The 20,433-nt window shown below is 43.9% G+C and overlaps 1 protein-coding gene across 4 annotated transcripts in view; it reads left to right on the top strand.

Moving 5' to 3' along the window:
* Positions 1 to 20,433, top strand: part of KCNMA1 (potassium calcium-activated channel subfamily M alpha 1) — a 755,545-nt gene that overhangs the window by 646,596 nt on the left and 88,516 nt on the right. For all 4 annotated transcript variants that reach the window (XM_061161908.1, XM_061161907.1, XM_061161903.1 and 1 more), the window contains one exon: positions 4,382 to 4,475. In XM_061161908.1, the coding sequence (XP_061017891.1) occupies positions 4,382 to 4,475 (94 nt within the window). The remainder of the gene's footprint in view (positions 1 to 4,381; positions 4,476 to 20,433) is intronic.

Genomic DNA, 20,433 nt, shown 5'->3' with positions numbered 1-20,433 from the left:
TCTGCGTTCAAACCACTTTGCATGCCTCTTACTCTGAGTGATTCCAGTGTGAATATGACATTACTAATGATCTGCTAAGTGTGTGCAGATGTGGGTTTCGCCAGATGTGGTGATTAATGACATAATGGAGATAGCCAGTTGACTCATGTTTATGGGTTGTTTGCCTTTTATTACATTTCCGAGTTTATTTGCTTTGAACTATTTTTTAACTGCAGCCAACAAACTCACCTTTAAGTCTCAGAGGGCATCATCCCTCTAAACCCTGTTGAGGAAACAGGGACAAAAGAATGTGCCCCAGGCTGGAGCTGAGAGCTGGGTCCACCACAGGTCAGCTCTGGACTACATAGGCAAGCTGAAATTGTTGCCCCATTTTACTCAAAGTGCCCGTGAAGAGGCATTGATGAACCTTGACAGTGTTTGCAAGTTGGCTAGGCCAATAAAGAAAGGGATTTCTCTTTTTTAAAAAAATGCAGTAAAGTATATGATCATCTTGAAAGGAGCCCGGAGTTCTGGCCAGTGTTTCTGGAAGACGTTGCCTTGCTGTTGCTTAAAAAAGAGTGCTGATGAAAAGTTGAGTAAAATGTTGTTACAGATGTTCGGCTCTGCATTAAGGCTGTTGGAATTACCACCACATCTTAAATCAATTCCCAGAACATTGTCTGGAGGTTATGTCATTGAAATAATGAATCCTCTTTAGTCAAGTATAAGCAAACATGTTAAAACATCATTGTAACTTTAAATTAAACTCCAGTGCAAACCAAGGGATCTGAAGGCTCATTAGATTTGCCTGACATTTTTCTAGCACTGAGTCTTCCCAAACTGTAAAACTGTTAGATTCAGTGCCTATTAGACAAGCGAGCACTGGGAAGTTACAACAGCACATTAAGTGTTATACTTAGGGATGTGCAAAAACAAGCCCTTGAATTTTATGAGTACTCAGAGACTGGATGGAGTTCAGCTCCTATAAAAATTCCACATTGGATTCCTGAACTTGTTTGTGTTTTAAAGAAGCTGGTAAGTCAGGTTCCTTTAAAAGATCTTATCTTCCTTCTGCTTCCACAGCAGGAGGACCTTAGTGGAAATGCCGGAGACAGAGGTGTATTATAATTAGCCAGAAACCAGGCTAACTGTGAACCTGGACATGTGTGTTGGCATGAGGTAGTAGCCCATTCCTTTAATACTTGTCTTTCACCGAAGTAAGTCTCCCTTTTTAATTCAATTTTTATTCGTCTCATGTAGTCACAGAAGCCATGAAATGAAAATTATATTTTATAGCTTAACTAAAAGTTTTCCTCAATCTGCTTTCCTTAAATATGCAGAAATTGATGGAATCCATATAAAAGGATAATAATTAAATATGGTTTATATCCTACTTAGGAGGCAGAAGTGATCACGGCTCCTCTAGTGGGATCTAAGCCACTGTAATGGTCTCCATTACACAGCGTTCGTATATTTAAGCTGGAGACATTTCCCTGCCTCCCACTCCCCCCTACCCTGCCCCATCTCTTCAGGGAACAGATCTGCATTTCCAGTACATGAGGAAACCTTTGAACATGCATTTCATTTAAGAGAACAAATCCCAGTTTAAATGCAGTATGATTATGATGGATGAGCTTTCTGAGTTGTGATGAAAATAAATCGTTTCCTTGCATAGAAGGAGGCCTGACTTTAGCACCAGAACAAGGTGTTTCCCTGGAGCTGGTGAACAGGTATTAACTTGCAAGTCTTCCATCTGAAGATCACTGCAGATAAACAGACAGTGAACAGGTGCCAGGTTAATGGGCACTTAACAGGAGAGGGTTATGTGTCATTAGCCCAGTGCAAATGAGGAAAGTAAAGTTAAGCAAAAGAATTCAGCAGAAATGCCAGAGACTATGACTTCCTACAGACACAGGCTTATTGTATAATTGGACAAAACCGTGGCAACATCTGGTGGGCTTGAATAAAGCTAGCCTAGGGTAGGTAAAAAACCTTTTTGGACATTTCATCCTAACCATAAGAAGGCTTGTGTGGTAAGAAGAAAAGAATTTCCACCTCCTACTAGATCAACTCACATGCACACGTGTTGTTTAGTGCATCATGCTACTCAACTAATCTAGGTCATCTTGAACAAAATACAACCATTCCAAGTGGCCCATATTAAAAGATGACTTTGTATTACATGGGTAGTCAGCTCAAGACTTTCTACCCCATCCCGAGATGGGGAAAGTGCAAAAGTACACTTACGCTATACACATTCTCTGTCTCTCAATCTTACTCCCTTTCTACCCCATCATTGTCTGGGATGCCTGGCCCCTCTCCTACGAAAGGAAGATAAATGCAGGTCAAGAACAGAGTGCCTGCTTGCTTGCTGAGAGATGCATATCACCTCTAAGTGATTTTTTTCAATACCATTTATGTGGCTTGTATTTATTTCCTTTAATCTTTTAAGTGCTGTTTAGTCTCTGTGATTTGCTGTGGATACTCATTTCTGATAAGATGCGATATCCTTCCAGCCACATAGTTCCCTCCTGGAGACCTAAGTGACTGATACGGTCACAGCCTGAGCCTGGGCCTCTGGCGGGTGGGTGGGGTTGGGGTGGGGGAGGGAAGACCGTGCAGGGGGAGCAGCAGGTGATAGAGTGTAAGGGCTGAGGGCATTTGCAGGTGATTTGTCTGCCTTTATTTCTTCCGGTCACACTGTCACTTCCAGCTACATTCTTGTTCCATTTCCCTGTGTCAGCCAAAAGTTAGACAACCCCAGACTGACAGTAGAATAAAGGAGTGTACCAAGGGTGATACTTGGAAGCATTTAGAGGGTAGTTGGATTATCATGGTCTTCCCTGTTGACCAGACTGTAAAGAATCTGCCTACAGTGCTGGAAACCTGGGTACGATCCCTGAATTGGAAAGATCCTCCTGGAGAAGGGAATGGCTACCCACTCCAGTATTCTTGCTTGGGAAATTCCATGGACAGAGAATAGTCCATGGACGGCTATAGTCCGTGGGGTTGCGAAGAGTCAGACATGACTGAGTGACTAACACTAACACTGGATTATTATAAACTCTTTTGGGCCATATATCATAACATTAAATGTATTTAGTGTTTTCCGGGAAGTACCATATCATGCACGTTCTGATATGGGTCTTCCTGGATAATATCAAGCAGCTGAGATGGCATCTCTTCCCCCACTTAAGCCTTGTACACCTTTAACACCTATCAAGCTTCTTTTGATGTTGTCGCTGCTAATATTTCTCCTCTTAGCTTTAAGGTAACTGCGTGTCATTTTAAGTTTCAGGGATGCTTCCTCCCAGTCTGTGTTGCAGTCAACAATAAGAATCCAAGGATCCTGTTTTTCCCTCTTGACATTACAGCTTTAGCCCTAATCGTGGGGGTGGGGAGAGGAAGACTAGGATATTGCTGCTGGTGCCCTTGGGCGACAGGCTGGGTATGCATCTACTAATTATCAAGCAGCTCTCTTAAAAGAAGCACAATGCAGGCTAATACATCTCCAGAGCTTATTAGTGGGTGTCTTTGGGCAAAAGCAATAGAGTATGCTATGTTGTTTGTGAGCAGAGCTTCACATTGCTTAGCAATCTGTGTGGTTTAAACATTTGGAAAACAACCTGTGGTTTCCAATACTCTCTGCTGCCCTGCTTTCCTGCAACCTCCCCGCAACCCCCCGCATCATCAGAGATATCATTCAATGGCAACCTCCTCCTTTGTTTGGGTGCTTGCAGCCCCCTTTCTCCCATCTTAATGAATTGAGAAAAGACCCCACACACACAGCCCCTCAGGCCCTCTCTCCTGGGAGGTGGAGGGACAAGAGCTGCATTGGGCTGGGATTCTTGAGCCAGAACCCACCAATGTTCCCAGTCCTGATGGATTGAAACATTGGCTGTTAAGGCCTCCAATCCTTGCCTCTCCAAGGCTCTTTTCCTCTGGCGTGCAGGAATTAGGAACCGGTTTTGTTGGTTCATTTGCAGAAGCAGCCAGCTGGCAGCTCTCATGCCGCTGCTTCAAAGACAGCTCTGTTTCTGACTTTTGGTCATCCAGCAAGGCAAAGGAACCAAATTGAATTCTGAGCAGAATGATGGCGTGTTCCCATATATACATCCATATTTTTGCAATTTCTGTTCTTTCTATCGGCAGGGTGTTTATAAACTGTTTTAGTCTTTCAAAGTGCATGTTTAAATGCTGGAGTGTTGAGAGGTGATGCTCTCACCTCCCTTAAGCCGGGCTCTTTGACTAACGCCTTGGTTTTTGTCATTGGGTCCTAAGACACGGCCATGAATTCCTAGTGAGTGACTGAGCCGTAAGTGTGTGTCCTTTGATATCTTGCCTGTATTTCACAGTCTGCCCTCAAACTGTTCATAATCTCATGAGCTGCCTGTATTTCCAGTTGAAGATGAGCAGCCGTCGACACTGTCACCCAAAAAAAAGCAGCGCAACGGAGGCATGCGGAACTCACCCAGCTCCTCGCCCAAGCTGATGAGGTAAGGATGGATGGGGGCCCGGGCTGTGCAGTGGGTCCCCTGGTGGCGGGCCCCCCTCTCGCTCCATCTCCTCTCATCGCCACCCCCACCCCCAACCCTCCGGGGCCCAGAGGCTCTCCTCCCTAGCAAGCTCGCAGGGGAGGAGGGGACGAGATCGTTAGATGGCTTCTTAAAGGCTGGAGTATTTATTCTGTCAGCTTGTCAGCAGTTAATGATAGAGCTGAAAAAATTCTGTCATGAAAAACAGTTTGAAAAGCTGTTTGAAAAATACATAGGCTTTAAAGTCTGAGCTGTCACCATGTCCCGTCTCTGTGTAGTTCCTAAACAGCCGTGGCACTAATGACGGCAGCAGCCAATCAGAGGGACGCATGTGGTTAGTTTGCCTCCGGCAAGTCTCTTTCTGCTGGAGTCCCTCCGAGGACTGTTTTCTGTACTTAAGGCCATATGTGAGATGTATCATCACAATCAAAAATGAACCTGAAGATTACCTTCTCTTTATCCTGTCGATTGAAATCAAATTTCTGTTAATTGATTTTGACTGATAAAAAAGTCTAATAATCTGTGGACTTGCCAAAGCAAAGTTCAAAAGTAATCCACTTCTGCTCAGGCTAAAAGCAATATTAATTATGAAATAGTGCTTGTGAGCACTCTTTTGCTCTCTTTCTCTCCTTCCCTCCCTCCTTCTGTCCCTCTCTCTGTCCTTCCCTTGCTCCCTTCCTTCTTTCCTTTCTTCCCTTCTCTCTATCTTGACTGCAGCTTCCTCTAGGAAAAGGCAAGTGAAGCCAATTTTCAATAGACTTCTGTTGGTTCCTCTTCTTGGCTTCTTCATCTTTCCTCTCTCTTTTTTTGGTCTCCGATTCATCTGCCAATCCTAGTGCTTATTTCCTTCATCATCCTCACTCTCCAGCACCTCAATGAAACAGGAATGATTTCAGGTTTGCAAGGCTTTCCCTAAATGTTTCCTGCCATGGAAACACCTGCCATCTTGATGGTGCTTTCTTCTTCTCATTGCCATTGGCCACTCTCCTCCCTTTGATGACTGATACAAAAATCAGGATGAATTCCTCCTCCTCCCCACCTTTTCCTAGCTTTAGCCTCTTTCTGCCTCTCCACAACCATCTTTACAGGATGGAGACAGGGCAGTCCTTCACGTGGTCGAGAACACAAGTCCCAAGAGAAGACTCACCCAGCCCCACGTCCGTTTCCATCATAATCCCCTCTTCCTGTTCAGTGTTTCTGGTTTCCCATTTGCTCAGTCTTGCTTGGGTGCTGCTGATTTACCTGCTTGTTTACAGTTTATGAGGAGAAGTAAAACGTGTCAATTGCCAAGCCCTTGTTTTTCCAATGCCACTTGTCATGCTCACGTCCATTCTCTATTTACTCACCACTATGTGATCGCCTTATCTCATGCTGATAGTTTTATCCACTGAAAATAGAAGCCCAGGCGCTTTCTTTTTGCCTAAATTTAGTGAAGCAAATAAATAAATAAAGAGAAGTCTGAAAAATCTGAAACCTTTGGAGCCAAATTCCCTGTCCCTGTTTGCTATGTAAAGTATGGCTCATTTCTTTGATCTTGAGTAATAATAATTCTGAGGAGTTATACTGTTTTCATATGCTTCAAAGCTGTGTCAAAGTTTTGCTGCTTAAGGGTACTTCTTTATTCTGTTGGCTCTTGGGTACCAAGATGACAGGTCTTCTGTACGAGGTGGAAGCTTTTTTAAGTCGTAGCCTTCAGCAAAACATCAAATTACCAAATCCGGGGTAACATACTTCTACACAAATGCCTTTCCTGTAGATATATTATACCCTATATATTAAATACTTTAGTGTTACACGCTACATTTTATGTGCAATAGAAAGTGATGGTTTGAGGTAGCCTTGGGGGGACTTTTTTTCCACAAGCAGAAAAAGCTAGTATATACCGTATCAAGTATGGTTTTTACAGGACTTTCTGCCCGAAGGCCTTTGTAAATAAGTAATGATCAACAGATTGGCTGTGGGTTTTTGAAAAGCATGCCTGTGTCAGTTTGCATGATGGGGGAGAATTTTCAAAGTGGGTCTTGCTTTCATTGCCTGTCGGAGAGGGGCTAAGGGAGGCAGTCATCCTGGGCTGGGGCTGTCTGCTCTGCGGTACATCAGAATTGCTAAACGTGGGTCAGGCGGTGAGCTGAAACTTGCCGAGCTACAGAACTCAGGTTTCTGGTGTTGCTGCCTCTGGGCTGCTGCTATGACGGTGGCTGCTGTCGCTGCAGCTCTTTACCCCGCCAGCCCATGACGACCTCGGCCGGTGTTCAGTTGGAACGGGCTGTCCCGTGACAAGTCAGAAAGTCTTAGACATTCCCCTCTTTGACCACAACTTTCTGTGTTCCAGGTACTTTACAGAGTCAAGATGGGAGTCTGTCTGTGGACACTCCACAGACTCTGTGGAGCCCTGTTGCTGTTGCTCTTCACTTCTAGGGTAGGAATGAAGAGCCCGTGGGTGGTTTGGTTTGAATCCCTGACTCTGGCCATGAAGTTGCCAGGACTTATTTTTTTCTAGCTTCATCTTGCTGATTGACAGGAAACAGTCCCCCCCACCCTCCGCCACATCTGCAAACATTCCCTATCTACTCTACAAGAGATGGGGCTCACAGGTCCTATTCCTTATGACCTGAAACATCCATAAAGGAGGCTAATGACTCATTTGAAGTGGGTGTTTCGACATGAGTTTGTGGCTTGCTGCTTGAGCAGAATCAATCATCCTGAATGCGGGCAGGTTTTAGTGGCCTATGGGCAGTGATAGGAAACATTCTGAGAGAAGCTGGAGGGCCCAGAATGGGCCAGGCTGGGCTCTAATTTACCTCTGTGGCCTCTGCAAATAAAACAGACTCCTGCGTGAGGGGTCCTTGCAAGGCATCTGCCAGCAGGAAGTGCAGCTGGGACTCCGTACTAATGGTCTTTGTCTCCCCTTTGTTCTGGTAGCAGGCCTACCCTGGCTTCCAAGTGTCACTTCACTCTCTGCACCATCATTAGGCGAACTGCCTTGCTTGTTGTGTCTGGATCCTGAGGCAGTATGTTTTTTCAGTTACCCTGACACAGAAAACAACCCTCACAACTAGACTGAGCCAATGGCAAGCATCTGTGCCCCAAGTCAGGGATCTGTGTGTCATGATAGAGACCTTTGGCTTCAGATCCCTCAAAGGAGCAGACTGGGGAGGTGACCAGGGCCCTATCATTCTTCTCTCTGTTGGTCTCTTAACATGGACTGGTTTAAGGAGCCTCTCCTAGCTTTCCTCTAAAATCGCCAAGCACCTGTTGCCCAGTTCTCCCTACTCAGTGGGTGTGTGCCCTGTAAAGAAAGCTGTGTCTTCCTTCCATTTAAGACTCTAGAGCGAAGCACTTTGTCTCTGAATAACCAAGTCAAGGGTTCTTAATTAGTAAGGAATCTAGTAAGGAATCTTAATCTAGTAAGTCTTACCTAATTGGGAAGATATGAACCTAAATGGTTTAGTTTCCAAACCCATTTTATTCACTGCTTCACTCCTATACCTGCTGGAGGGAATAGGGTAGTGCTCAGGCCTTTGCAAGTGGAGCAATGTGGCTGGAGAAAGAGGTTCTTAGAGTTGACAATATGAGAGTGTTCTGGCTTCATTCGGGTGCTGTCAGATCCCATTAGGGCTTCCCAGGTGATGCTGGTGGTAAAGAAGCCCCTCTACCAATGCAACAGATACAAGAGACACAGGTTCAACCCCTGGGTTGGGAAGATCTCCTAGAAGAGGGCAAGGCAGCCCACTCCAGTATTCTTGCCTGGAGAATCCCCATGGACAGAGGATGGTGGGCTACAGCCCATGGGGTAGCAAAGAGTCAGACACAACTGAAGCAACTTAGCATGTATGAAGACCCACTGACTATCCAATGAAATCTATCTAGAAAGACTTTCTAGGGGAAAAAAAGCTCATTGGACACCATTTTGACCACAGTTGAAGGAGATTCTTGGATTCTCTGAATCCCAGCCCTGTTCACTATCACATTCAGTTCATTTCATGACCACCTTCAAGTGGTTGCCTTCACAGATGCTTTTTGGCTGCTTAGAAGATATCTTCAGTGGATAGACCGATATGGGGAAAATGCCCTGGCTCCTTGGCTCTGTCCTCAAATACAACCCCAAAGGTTATACCTTTCAGCTGCCCACTTCTGTTTCCTTTCTCAGATTAATTTTTATCTGGGAAAGGTTTAGAGAGAATCTACTGTACTCAAGATGTTGTAGGTCTTTGTGGGTGTAAAATTAAAGTGGATTATAGTCCTCAGATAATAAAGATTTAGTGAAGTGAGTGAAAGTCACTCAGTCATGTCTGCCTCTTTGTGACCCCATGGACTATACAGTCTGTGGAATTCTCCAGGCCAGAATACTGGAGTGGGTAGCCTTTACCTTCTCCAAGGGAATCTTCACAACCCAGGAATTGAACTCAGGCCCGCGTCTTCAAAAGGCTCATGGTTTAATGTGGGAGATAGACAAGAATATACAGCAAAATAGAGTAAGGGCAGGGTGGCGACCTACCAACATAGGCTGTGAGAGCAGAGAGAGCCCTCATTACCTCTGGTTTGGAAGGCTGAGCCTGGGCTGTGAAGGATGAGGAGAATTCTTGACTAATAGCACTTCCCACCCTTGTCCACTGTTTACCAGGTGCCAGGTATCATTTCTAGAGCATTATGCTTGTTATTTCATGGTATCCTAACGACATGAGGAGGGACTGCTGTTTCCTTTTATGGATAAAGAAATTGAATCACAGAGATATAAAGGGTAGTAAATCTAGTAAGTCTTACCTAATTGGGAAGATATGAACCTAAATGGTTTAGTTTCCAAACCATTTTATTTACTGCTTCACTCCTGCACCTGCTAGAGGCAATAGGGTAGAGCTTAGGCCATTGCAAGTTGCTGGAGAAAGAGGTTCTTAGAACTGACAATATGAGAGTGTTCTGGCACTTAGTCATGAAGGCCTTTCCTGTCATAGGCTAGAACCTTGCAGGTTTTTGAGGAAGTGGTACCCTAACTTGTGTTTTGAGAGGATCGCTGATAATGGTATAAGGAAGGGTTTAGAAGCCTGCGTCTGGGCCTTCTGGAGACACATGATACATAAATTCAGAGGTGTGAAGGGAAGGCTTATCCTCGCCTTGGCCTCTGCCAAGGTCCTTTGGGTACCAAATCATTCAAGGTCTGCTGTCAAACCATGGGCAGTTGTGAGTTCAACAGTCTTCCCAAGAAGGACATATAGCATTCCCGACATCAGTTACACTTCTTCCCTCAGGTGCTGGGGGACTTGGCATAAGATGCCATGGGCCCTGAGGATCTACCCAGAGTGTGCTGGGTAGACACTTTCCACAAAGAGATAGCCCCCAGCCAGGCTAGTGAGGATAAATGACAATGCCCCAAACAGAAGTTGAACACTGTGAAAGGAGCTTCATGTTTGTTTTCTGAATGAAAGTGGAAATATGATTGGAGAAAAACAGATTATCCTCCTTGTGGGCACTAACTGATCATTAAGTGAAATAAACTCATCTGCTTGTTAAGTTCCATCCCCTCCCTTTTGATTCATACCTCTCACTGGGTCTTTTTGTTAGGACGGCCAGCTTGAAAGGTTTTAGTAATAGAAAATGGCAAAGTGGCCTGAGTCCACTCAGAGTTGGAGACAGAATGCCATTCTTGCGATTCTGTCCACTGAGCAGAATGAAGAAGGAAAGCCAGGACAGCTTAGCTAAGTAAATTCACCTCTTAATGCACAAACAAATCATAAGTGACAGGCCCCCACAGGACTGAAGAGGGAAGAAATGGTGGGTCTCGTCCTCCCAGGGCTGGGGTGGGTTGGACATAGTTCCCTGGACACAGTGCATGGACAGCAGAGGGTCATTATCCCATCCCTTGGTTTCAAGAGCATCTTGTCCACTCTCCTCCAGGACTGAAGAACATGTCAGATCTCCTTGCTTGTCTCCCAAACATAAAGGCACTAATTTCCTTCTTCCTCTGAGAACAGTGGCTGCCTAGCAAGAGATGACACACTCGGGAGAAACAGTTCTTGATTGCTTATTTGTTGGGCAGGAAAAAAAAAAAAAAACATGCAAGTAGAGATACAGAAAGTGTGCCCAGAGTGGCCTGAAGGCTTTCTCAAGGTGGCTCCCAGGATGGACATCTGGTGGGATTTGGGAGTGGGAGTAGGGGAAGCCGTGTCTCAGGAGAGATGAGCATTACCCAGGATGGTGGAGGCAATGGTGAAGGATGAGTTAAGGTCAGAGCCAGAATCCCAAAGTCAGGATCCTTGCAACATAGCAGGAAATAGACTCCACCCAGAAATGTACCCAAGAATGAGGCAAATCCATTGAGTCAGAACCATTTACGGTACTGAAAACCCAAGTATGGGCCCTTTAGAGGAGACCACTTGGGAACCCCTCCAGTCTGCTCTGACTGGTGCAGCCAGAGATGCATGTATGTGACCTGCTGCTCCTGAATGTGACTCTGAAGGACTTAGTTACTACCTGCCAGGTTGCCTTCTGTGAAGTGGAAGTGATGAAAGCCAAGGAGGGTAGAAAACTGAAATATATGTTGTACTTAATAAGAATGAATATTTCATTTACTTTTTTATGCTTATTTGCTGATTAGCTCTTGGAGATAGAGGTCAGCAAGAGAGAGTCACTTGCATCCGGGTTAGAAATTTCCATCAAATGTTGATACAACCCCTAAAGTTCCAGAGAGTCACAGAAAGAAAGTCAGAGCAGGTGACCTGGGTTTGCTTTAGTCCCCATATCTGCATTCTCCATTTGAAAAGCAGGGACTAGAGTGAGGCATGTAAGCTGTCTCCTTCAACTTTGCACTGACTCCGCTCCAAGGTCCCACTCTGGTCCAGTCCTTGTTGAATAGGACTATAACCTTCCAGTTATATGTTCCAAATAGTTGTTAACTGTGATAGGATTGACTCTAACCACAAAGCCGGTCCATCTAGGTGAAACTTGACAACAATGATCCTTAAACTTTAGCATGCATCAGTCTGGGATGCACTGGAGAATTGCATTTCTTAAAAGCTCCCAGGTGATGCTGAGGCAGCTGGTGTGGGGCCACACTTTAAGAACTGCTCCTTACATGAATCAGAGCAGTGGGAGAAACTTCAAGTGATAGGGACCCTTCTCACAGAAATATTCAGACCTGGCATTGGAGCACTAAGTAGTTGCTTAGTTAAGAACATCTGTATTGACCACCACTGGACATCAAACATGAATAGTCTGTGCTGATCAGTTACAGCAGCTGGCTCTGGGCACCTTCCAGGTAGCTTGAATGGTTAGAGACATATTTATAGGGTCTCCGTCCCAATCATCATGCCCTATTATAGACGCTGTTCCTGTAAAGTGGGAAACAGCACAAGAGCCTTGACTGTTCCCCAAACAAACTGTTACAGGAAATCAAAGTTGAATGGGCTTTCTTTGGGCACTTTTTCTGGTCTGCTTGGAAGGGCTGGGGCACTCTGTTGAAGAGATAGTCAGAGACCAGAGATCATTCATCATCAGCTTCACTTGGTAGTTGGTTGTTTATTGAGTATCTACTAAGTCCTCTGTTGGGTTCCAGAAATGTGTGGGAGAGTAAAATATGAGTTCCCTGCCCTGAAGAACATCACCAACTAATGGATAAGACAGTCATGTAAATTATTATCTCTGGAAAGATCATCTCACTTCTGTAAGAGTTCCTAGCCATGTCTGTCTGAGGTTATGGAGGAAGACAGCTCAGGGGGAGCATTTGATGCAAATTATGAGGCTTCAGAAATGTCCTGATACCCTTGCTGCTAAGTCACTTCAGTCGTGTCCGACTCTGTGTGACCCCATAGACGGCAGCCCACCAGGCTCCGCTGTCCCTGGGATTCTCCAGGCAAGAACACTGGAGTGGTTTGCCATTTCCTTCTCCAATGCATGAAAGTGAAAAGTGAAAGTGAAGTCGGTCAGTCATGTCTGACTCTTCGCGACCCCATGGACTGCAGCCTACCAAGACTCCTCCATTCATGGGATTTTCCAGGCAAGAGTACTGGAGTGGAGTGCCATTACCTTCTCCACCTGATACCCTTATTATGGGACATAATAGATACTCAATAAAATCACTCTTACCACTGGGATGAAAAGCCTACAAAAGCAGGAGAAATCGCCCAATTTTATCAAGACTCCCATTTCCCAGGAGGACCACCTCAGGATTGGCCTCAATCTAGATGGGATGCCTGTAATGATAGGAAAGGCTGCATCATGTAAGTAGAAATGAGGTCCTGAAAATCAAACAAGGAAAGGAGACAATTTAAAAACCATGTGGTAACTTTCTCTTTCATACCTTTTGTTTGGTTGGTTGGCTTTGGTTCCTTGGACTTTAGTATAAATTTCTGAAGTCCAGCACAGGACCCACTGCCACAGGAAAAATCTCAGATTCTCTTCTTAGGGGAGCTGTGCTCTTTAAAATATAATGCCAGCTTCCTCACAGCAGGTTTGCTAGAGAAGGGATTTGTGGTTTTGCTTTAGGCTGTTGTCTTCAAGGCAAGCTTTTTGTGTGTCTGCTGTAGCTGGGCATTTATTTCGCTTCCTGAGATTAATTGATGGCAAGTGGCATTCCTTGCTCTGCAAATCCTCAAAACAATGATCTTTTATTCTTTTTTTGAAGTCAGGCATGCTTAATTTGTAACTGTGGACTTTGGAGGTGTGAGCTGAGATTCAAGAAGCATAGCTATGAAAAATTTAACTCACTGGGGCTTCTCAGTTGTTATAAAAATGTGGGTATTCCTAAATGCAGTCTTCAGATATCAGGACAAGACAAAAGCATGTCTAGCCTTAATTGATTATTGAGGCTCTCCTTAGCACATTGTCCTAACAGGGGCTCATGGGGAAATTTTCTACTGATTATTCACACCAGCTGTGCATTTCATAAATGCCCGACATGCTGCTTTTCCTCTCTTTGCAACATAGGGCACTGCCGCTTGGGGTACTGCAGTGGGGAGTGAACATGACCCAGCTGCTTCCTGCAAGCGGGACGGCGTGAGATAGGGACCAAGCGTCACTGACTTCAGTCAGGAAGACTTCTGTGGGCAAAGCCTTGTTCTCTTCCCCTTGGCTGTGTTATCTCAGCCACATACTTAGCCACGTTCTGTTTCCCATCCATGCAGATGGGTCATAATTACAGAAATTGCCTGTGTCTTTGTGATGAGTACATCATGAAATGCAGGTAAGAGTTTTACCACAGCAACATTTATGAGAGCTCAACCCAGGATGGCTATTCCTCTTAGTAGCAATAGTAGTGGTAGTAGTAATATAGTCAGATACAGTAGGAGAACCCATCTTCATTACTGAACCACTATCTCTTCCCTGTCTCCTTTCACCATTATAAGAGCTACAAATATATGAGTAGATTCTTTGTTATTGTTGTTCAGTTGTGTCTGACTCTTTGTGACCCCTTGGACTGTAGCACGTCAGGCTTCCTTGTCTTTCACCATCTCCCACCGCTTGCTCAAACTCATGTCTGTTCAGTTGGTGATGCCATCCAACCATCTCATCCTCGTCCTCTGTCATCCCTTCTCCTTCTGCCTTCAATTTTTCCCAGCATCAGGGTCTTTTCTAATGAGTCAGCTCTTCACATCAGGTGGCCAAAGTACTAGAGCTTCAGCTTCAGTATTAGTCCTTCCAATGAATATTCAGGATTGATTTCCTTTAGGACTGACAGATTTGATCTCCTTGCAGTCCAAGAGACTCTCAAGAGTCTTCTTCAACACCACAGTTCAAAAGTATCAATTCTTCGGCACTCAGCCTTCTTTATAGTCCAACTCTCACATCCCTACATGACTTCTGGAAAAACCATAGTTTTGACTATATGGACCTTTGTTGGCAAAGTTATGTCTCCGCTTTTTAATAAACTGTCTAGGTTTGTCATAGCTTTTCTTCCAAGGGGCAAGCATCTTTTAATTTCATGGCTGCAATCACCATCTGTAGTGATTTTGGAGCCCCCCAAAATAAAGTCTGTCACTATTTCCATTGTTTCCCTATCTATTTGCCATGAAGTGATGGGACTGGAGGCCAAGATCTTTGTTTTTTTGAATGCTGCCTTTTAAGCCAGCTTTTTCACTCTCCTCTTTTACTTTCATCAAGAGGCTCTTTAGTTCCTCTTCACTTTCTACCATAAGGGTGGTGTCATCTGCATATCTGAGGTTATTGGTATTTCTCCCACCAACCTTGATTCTAGCTTGTGCTTCATCTAGCATGGCATTTTGCATGATTTACTCTGCATATAAGTTAAATAAGCAGGGTGACAATACAAAGCCTTGATGTACTCCTTGCCCAATTTGGAACCAGTCTGTTATTCCATGTCTGATTCTAACTGTTGCTTCTTGACTTGCATACAGATTTCTCAGGAGGTAAGTAAGGTGGTCTGGTATTCCCATTCCTTTAAGAATTTTCCACAGTTTGTTGTGATCCACACAATCAAAGGCTGTGGCGTAGTTGATGAAGCAGATGTTTTTCTGGAATTCTCTTGATTTTTCTATGAGCCAACATATATTGGCAATTTGATCTCTGGTTCCTCTGCCTTTTCTAAACCCAGCTTGAACATCTGGTAGTTCTCAGTTCACGGACTATTGCAGTCTAGCTTGGAGAATTTTGAGCATTACTTTGCTAGCGTGTGAAATGAGTGCAATTGTGCGGTAGTTTGAACATTCTTTGGCGTTGCCTTTCCTTGGGATTAGAATGGAAACTGACCTTTTCCAGTCCTGTGGCCACTGCTGAGTTTTTGGAATTTGCTGGCATATTGAGTACAGTACTTTAACAGCATCATTTTTCAGGATTTGAAATAGCTCAGTTGGAATTCCATCACCTCCACTAGCTTTGTTTTAGTGATGCTCACAAAGGCCCACTTGACTTCACATTACAGGATGTCTGGCTCTAGGTCACAGCATCATGGTTATCTGGGTCACTAAGATCTTTTTTGTATAGTTCTTTCATGTATTTTTGCCATCTCTTCTTAGCATCTTCTGCTTCTATTAGGTCCATACTGTTTCTGTACTTTATTATGCCCATCTTTGCATGAAATATTCACTTGGTATCTCTAATGAAGAGATCTCTAGTTTCTCCCATTCTATTGTTTTCTTCTATTTCTTTGCACTGATCACTGAGGAAGGCTTTCTTATCTCCCCTTGCTATTCTTTGGAACTCTGCATTCAGATGGGTATATCTTTCCTTTTCTCCTTTGCCTTTCACTTCTTTTCTTAGCTATTTGTAAGGCCTCCTCAGACAACCGTTTTGCCTTTTTGTATTTTTGGGGGATGGTTTTTTATCACCACTTCTTGTACAATGTTATGAACCTCCATCCATAGTTCTTCAGACACTCTATCAGATCTAATCCCTTGAATCTATTTGTAGTATTACAAATAGATTATATGGTATTCCACTATATAATCATAAGAGATTTGATTTAGGTCGTACCTGAATGGCCTAGTGGTTTTCCCTACTTTCTTCAACGTAAGTCTGAATTTTGCAGTAAGGAACTCATGAACTGAGCCACAGTCAGCTCCCGGTCTTGTTTTACTGACTGTATAGAGCTTCTCCATCTTCAGCTGCAAAGAATATAATCAATCTGATTTCTGTATTGCCCATCTGGTGATGTGTAAGCAAAGTATAAGGAACGATAATAATAATAATAGTTAACATTTAGTGAGGGCATGCTCTGTGTTAAGTTTTGTGCCAGGTGCATGCCATGTCTTCACTCAGACTGTCCTTAAATTGAAAGAAAGAAAGTGAAAGTGAAGTCGCTCAGTTGTGTCCAGCTCTTTGCAACCCCATGAACTGTAGCCTACCAGGCTCCTCCGTCTGTGGGATTCTCCAGGCAATAATACTGGAGTGGGTTGCCATTTCCTTCTCTGGGAGATCTTCCCAACCCAGGGATCGAACCCGGGTCTCCCGCATTGCAGGCAGACACTTTACCATCTGAGCCACCAGGGAAGCTCTAATGATGACATTTAACACTCCCATTTTACAGACGAAGAAACTTGCATAATGTAGCAAGTAGTAGATGAGCCAAAATTTGAAGACAGACATTTCGGCTCTGGAGCCAGTATACACAAGCACTATTCGAAAGGAATAGTTGGTTTTCTTCTATCAGTGGTATCCACTTCCAAAACTCCCTTGGGGGATTAGCTCTCTTGGTTCCACTGAACAAATTAACTGGCTGGTGTCTTGGCTTCTTTTTCTTTGGATGGGTTTGTCAGAGGTAATGATCCTCAGATGCACAAGTTAAAGGCTAGGAAGCCTCCCAGGCCGAGCAGACCTAACGGGGTTTGTATGAGACCAGACTCTGTCATGAAGATATTGTGTACTTCTGGTATGTTTCCATGTATTCCTAAACTGATGGCAGGATGCTTCTTTCCTTTAAATGAACAGCTGAGCCCTAAGGTGCAAGAGGACAGCCAGGGTCATCAATGGAGTGACATCTGGTCCATTGTGTCCATTTTTATTCAAGGTACACAACTGTATTAATTAGCTCAGGCTGCCATAACAAAGTCCACAGACTAAGTGTCTTTAATTCAGTTCAGTTCAGTCGCTCAGTCATGTCCGACTCTTTGCCACCCCATGAATCGCAGCATGCCAGGCCTCCCTGTCCATCAGCAACTCCCAGAGCTTACTCAAACTCATGCCCATTGAGTCAGTGATGCCATCCAGCCATCTCATCCTCTGTCGTCCCCTTCTTCTCCTGCCCCCAATCCCTCCCAGCATCAGGGTCTTTTCCAATGAGTCAGCTCTTCACATGAGGTGGCCAAAGTATTGGAGTTTCAGCTTTAGCATCAGTCCTTCCAGTGAACACCCAGGACTGATCTCCTTCAGGATGGACTCGTTGGATCTCCTTGCAGTCCAAGGGACTCTCAAGAGTCTTCTCCAACACTACAGTTCAAAAGCATCAATTTTTCAGTGCTCAGCTTTCTTCACAGTCCAAAAAAACAACAGAAATTAATTTTCTTATGGCTCTAGAAGTTGGAAGTTCAAGATCAAGCTGTTGGCAGGGTTGGTTCCTTCTGAAGCCATGAAGGAAGGATCTGTTTCAGGCCTCTCTCTTGCTGGTAGATGGCCGTCTTCTCCTTGTGACTTCGCATCATCTTCCCTCTGAACTTGCTTGCCCGAAGTTCCTCCTTTTGTAAGGACAACAGTCATACTGAATTAGGGCCTGCACTAATGACTCCATTTTAACTGTTACCTCTTTAATGAGCATATCTCAAAATACAGTTACAGTCTGAGATGCTAGGAGTTAGGACTACAACATACGGATTTTGTGGGATGAAAGGGGATACAATTCAGTCCGTAACAACTACACAGCAGATATCCTTCCCTCATAGTTTCACCCTAAAACAAGGCATGTAGGTGGTAAGTAACACATGAGCCTTGAATCAATTATGGTCCATTTGGTGGGAGTTGGGATTACTTTGTGAGTTGAGGAAGCATATAAAATAGTTCAGATGCGAAGGGCGGTATCTAGGATTGGTCCTCAGTTCCAACTAAGCCTTTAAAAGAGTTGTCTGAGAACTTGTGAAAGTGACTCTCTTCGTCATTTTGTAAACTAATAATGATGAGATTCTCTGTTCAGGGAGGTTTCTGATGGTCCTCCGTTCCACGTATAACAAACTGCCTTATTCTTCTCCTGGGCCTCCCCTGACCAAAGCACTGTTGATTGACATTCTCAAGGAGCAGAAGTTCCTGTGGAATGACTGACTCTTTACTCTTCACCTATGTCAGAGATCTCTCAGTAGCCTAAGCCAGCCTATGTCACTTGCACTGATGCAGGAACAGACATGGCGAAGAAACGTATCCTGTCTGGCCCAAGGTAGTGACAGACTCTCATGCTGCTGGAATGATTCACATTCTAAGATTCCTCCCAGACATCTAGTGAATCTAGTTAATGAGGAGCATTTCTAGTCATCAGTCTTCCGTCCTACTTATCCTCCATCTTTGCTCCAAAAACAACTTTTCTATGCTTTACTTTACTGCATGCCCTCCAGCCTTTTGATACCCAATAGTGGTTAAAAAATACAAACTCTTTCCAGGTACCTCTTGTTCATTGAGAGAACAGTGCTTCAAATCTTAAAGATCTAGGCTCACCTAACATTTACAATGAAATCCCCTCTGTATCCACAGCTCCTTAGGAATGTCTCAAATGATGAGCGATCCACTGCTTTGGGAAACAACTCAAGTCATTTAAAAATTACTTTCCGTTTGAATGACATTTTTCCTTTTTGGAAGCTTGAGTTTGGCTCCATCTAAACCCCTAGTCTGAGCTCCATCGGTCATACTCAATCAGCTGACCCCATCTCTTCCACTTGACTCCCAGTGCACATCCTAGTGCCACTTGGGAGCCTTGCCTGAGTCTTCTGTACCTTAGGTCAGGCAATACAGCATCTCCAAGATAACATCTTTTGTTTGCGTCTTCTTTAGGGCCTCAATCCTCTGAATGGCTTCTAGTGGATCATGACTAAAACAGGCTGAGATCCCTTCTCACTTTTCAGGGCTCAGAGCAAATGTTACCTTCTTTGCAAAGGTCTCCTTGATCACTCAGATACCAGGCAATTGACAACTTTCTTGGTATTCTCAGACCACCTTGTACATTACTTCTGCTATAACACTTGCTGCAGTGTATCACAACTGTTGATGGGCATTTTCTCTCTTGCTCAGTGTATGATAACCCTTTCCTTAACAAGGGACTGAGCCTTCATCATTACAGTCTCCTCCGTTCTTGGCACAGAAGAGGGGGTTCAGGTTTACTGGTTGCTTTACTGATTCAAGAAACCAAAGGTCAAATTTCAGGTACCATGACTGGTCAGAAATGGAAATATATTTGTTCAGGGAGATTTTTGACAGTCTTCAGATGATCCTCTTTTAGGAACGTCCTGGACGACTTATATTTAAATGATCTTGGGGCAGGCTGAGAGGCTTGCAGGAAGCAGAGTGCAGCGTGGTTTACCACTGAGACCTCCCTGATGCTTCTAGATGTTCCAGCACAAATTCTGGCTTGCAGCTCTAGTGTCAAATAATATGTGGGGTACCCAAATCCTCACCCTAGTTAATGAGGCTTGACATTAAAAAACTCTTTTTCTTCTCATTGAGGGGCAATTGATCATCAGACTTGCTTGTTTACTTTTCTAAGATGAGTGTTGGAGACCAGTATAACCAAGAGATGATTCCTCCCAAGAAAGATAGGAAATCAAAATGTATCTCTTCCCTTTCAAGGCACATATTTTCCAAAAGGAATTTTGGCCAGCTTGCTACATCATTTGCTTGCTTGCTAATATTATATGAATATAAATCTTGAATACATTGGGGGCAGGAATATTCAGAAGTATTCCCTGAGATAATACTTCCTCTCCAACCAATAAACAAACTGACTTTGTATCTTCAGGGAAAATTTGTTAAGACTCTCTTCCAACTAAAATACATTCTAGGGCTAGGAAGAAAGAATCTATTCTGTACATTTTCTCAGACTCCTTCTTTATGGTGAGTAGTGGATATCTATAGAACTCTTAAAAATTCTTCAAGGACAAAAATATTCAAGTTTTCTCTTGCCATGATCTGTAACCCATTATTATCAGCAACTGCCTTTTTATTTTAGCATTTTTGGCTGAGTTCAGTGTTTGAAAGGTGACCTGCTGGTTTACAACACCTTCAGACTTTGCATCAACCCAGCTACTGAGATGTTATTCCGAGCTGATTGTTCTTCTCCTTTTAAGATCAGATATGACTGTTCCTGTAGTAATCTAGCATGTTCATGGAAGATAACTTTGTAGGATTGCCCTGTACAATATTTGTCATTTGGTGCAGCCTAAAAGAAAATTCGCAGGAATAAATAAATGCAGGGAGAGTCTTCCCATTTTAAGTGGGATTGGAAGGCCTGCTAGGAGGGCTGTGGTAGGGATCCTAAATGTTCATTTCTAGGTCTCTGGAC

This window comes from Dama dama, chromosome 15 (assembly GCF_033118175.1).
Source record: "Dama dama isolate Ldn47 chromosome 15, ASM3311817v1, whole genome shotgun sequence".
NCBI classification, from domain to species: Eukaryota; Metazoa; Chordata; class Mammalia; order Artiodactyla; family Cervidae; genus Dama; species Dama dama.
This window is presented reverse-complemented; position numbering and strand designations above follow the sequence as displayed.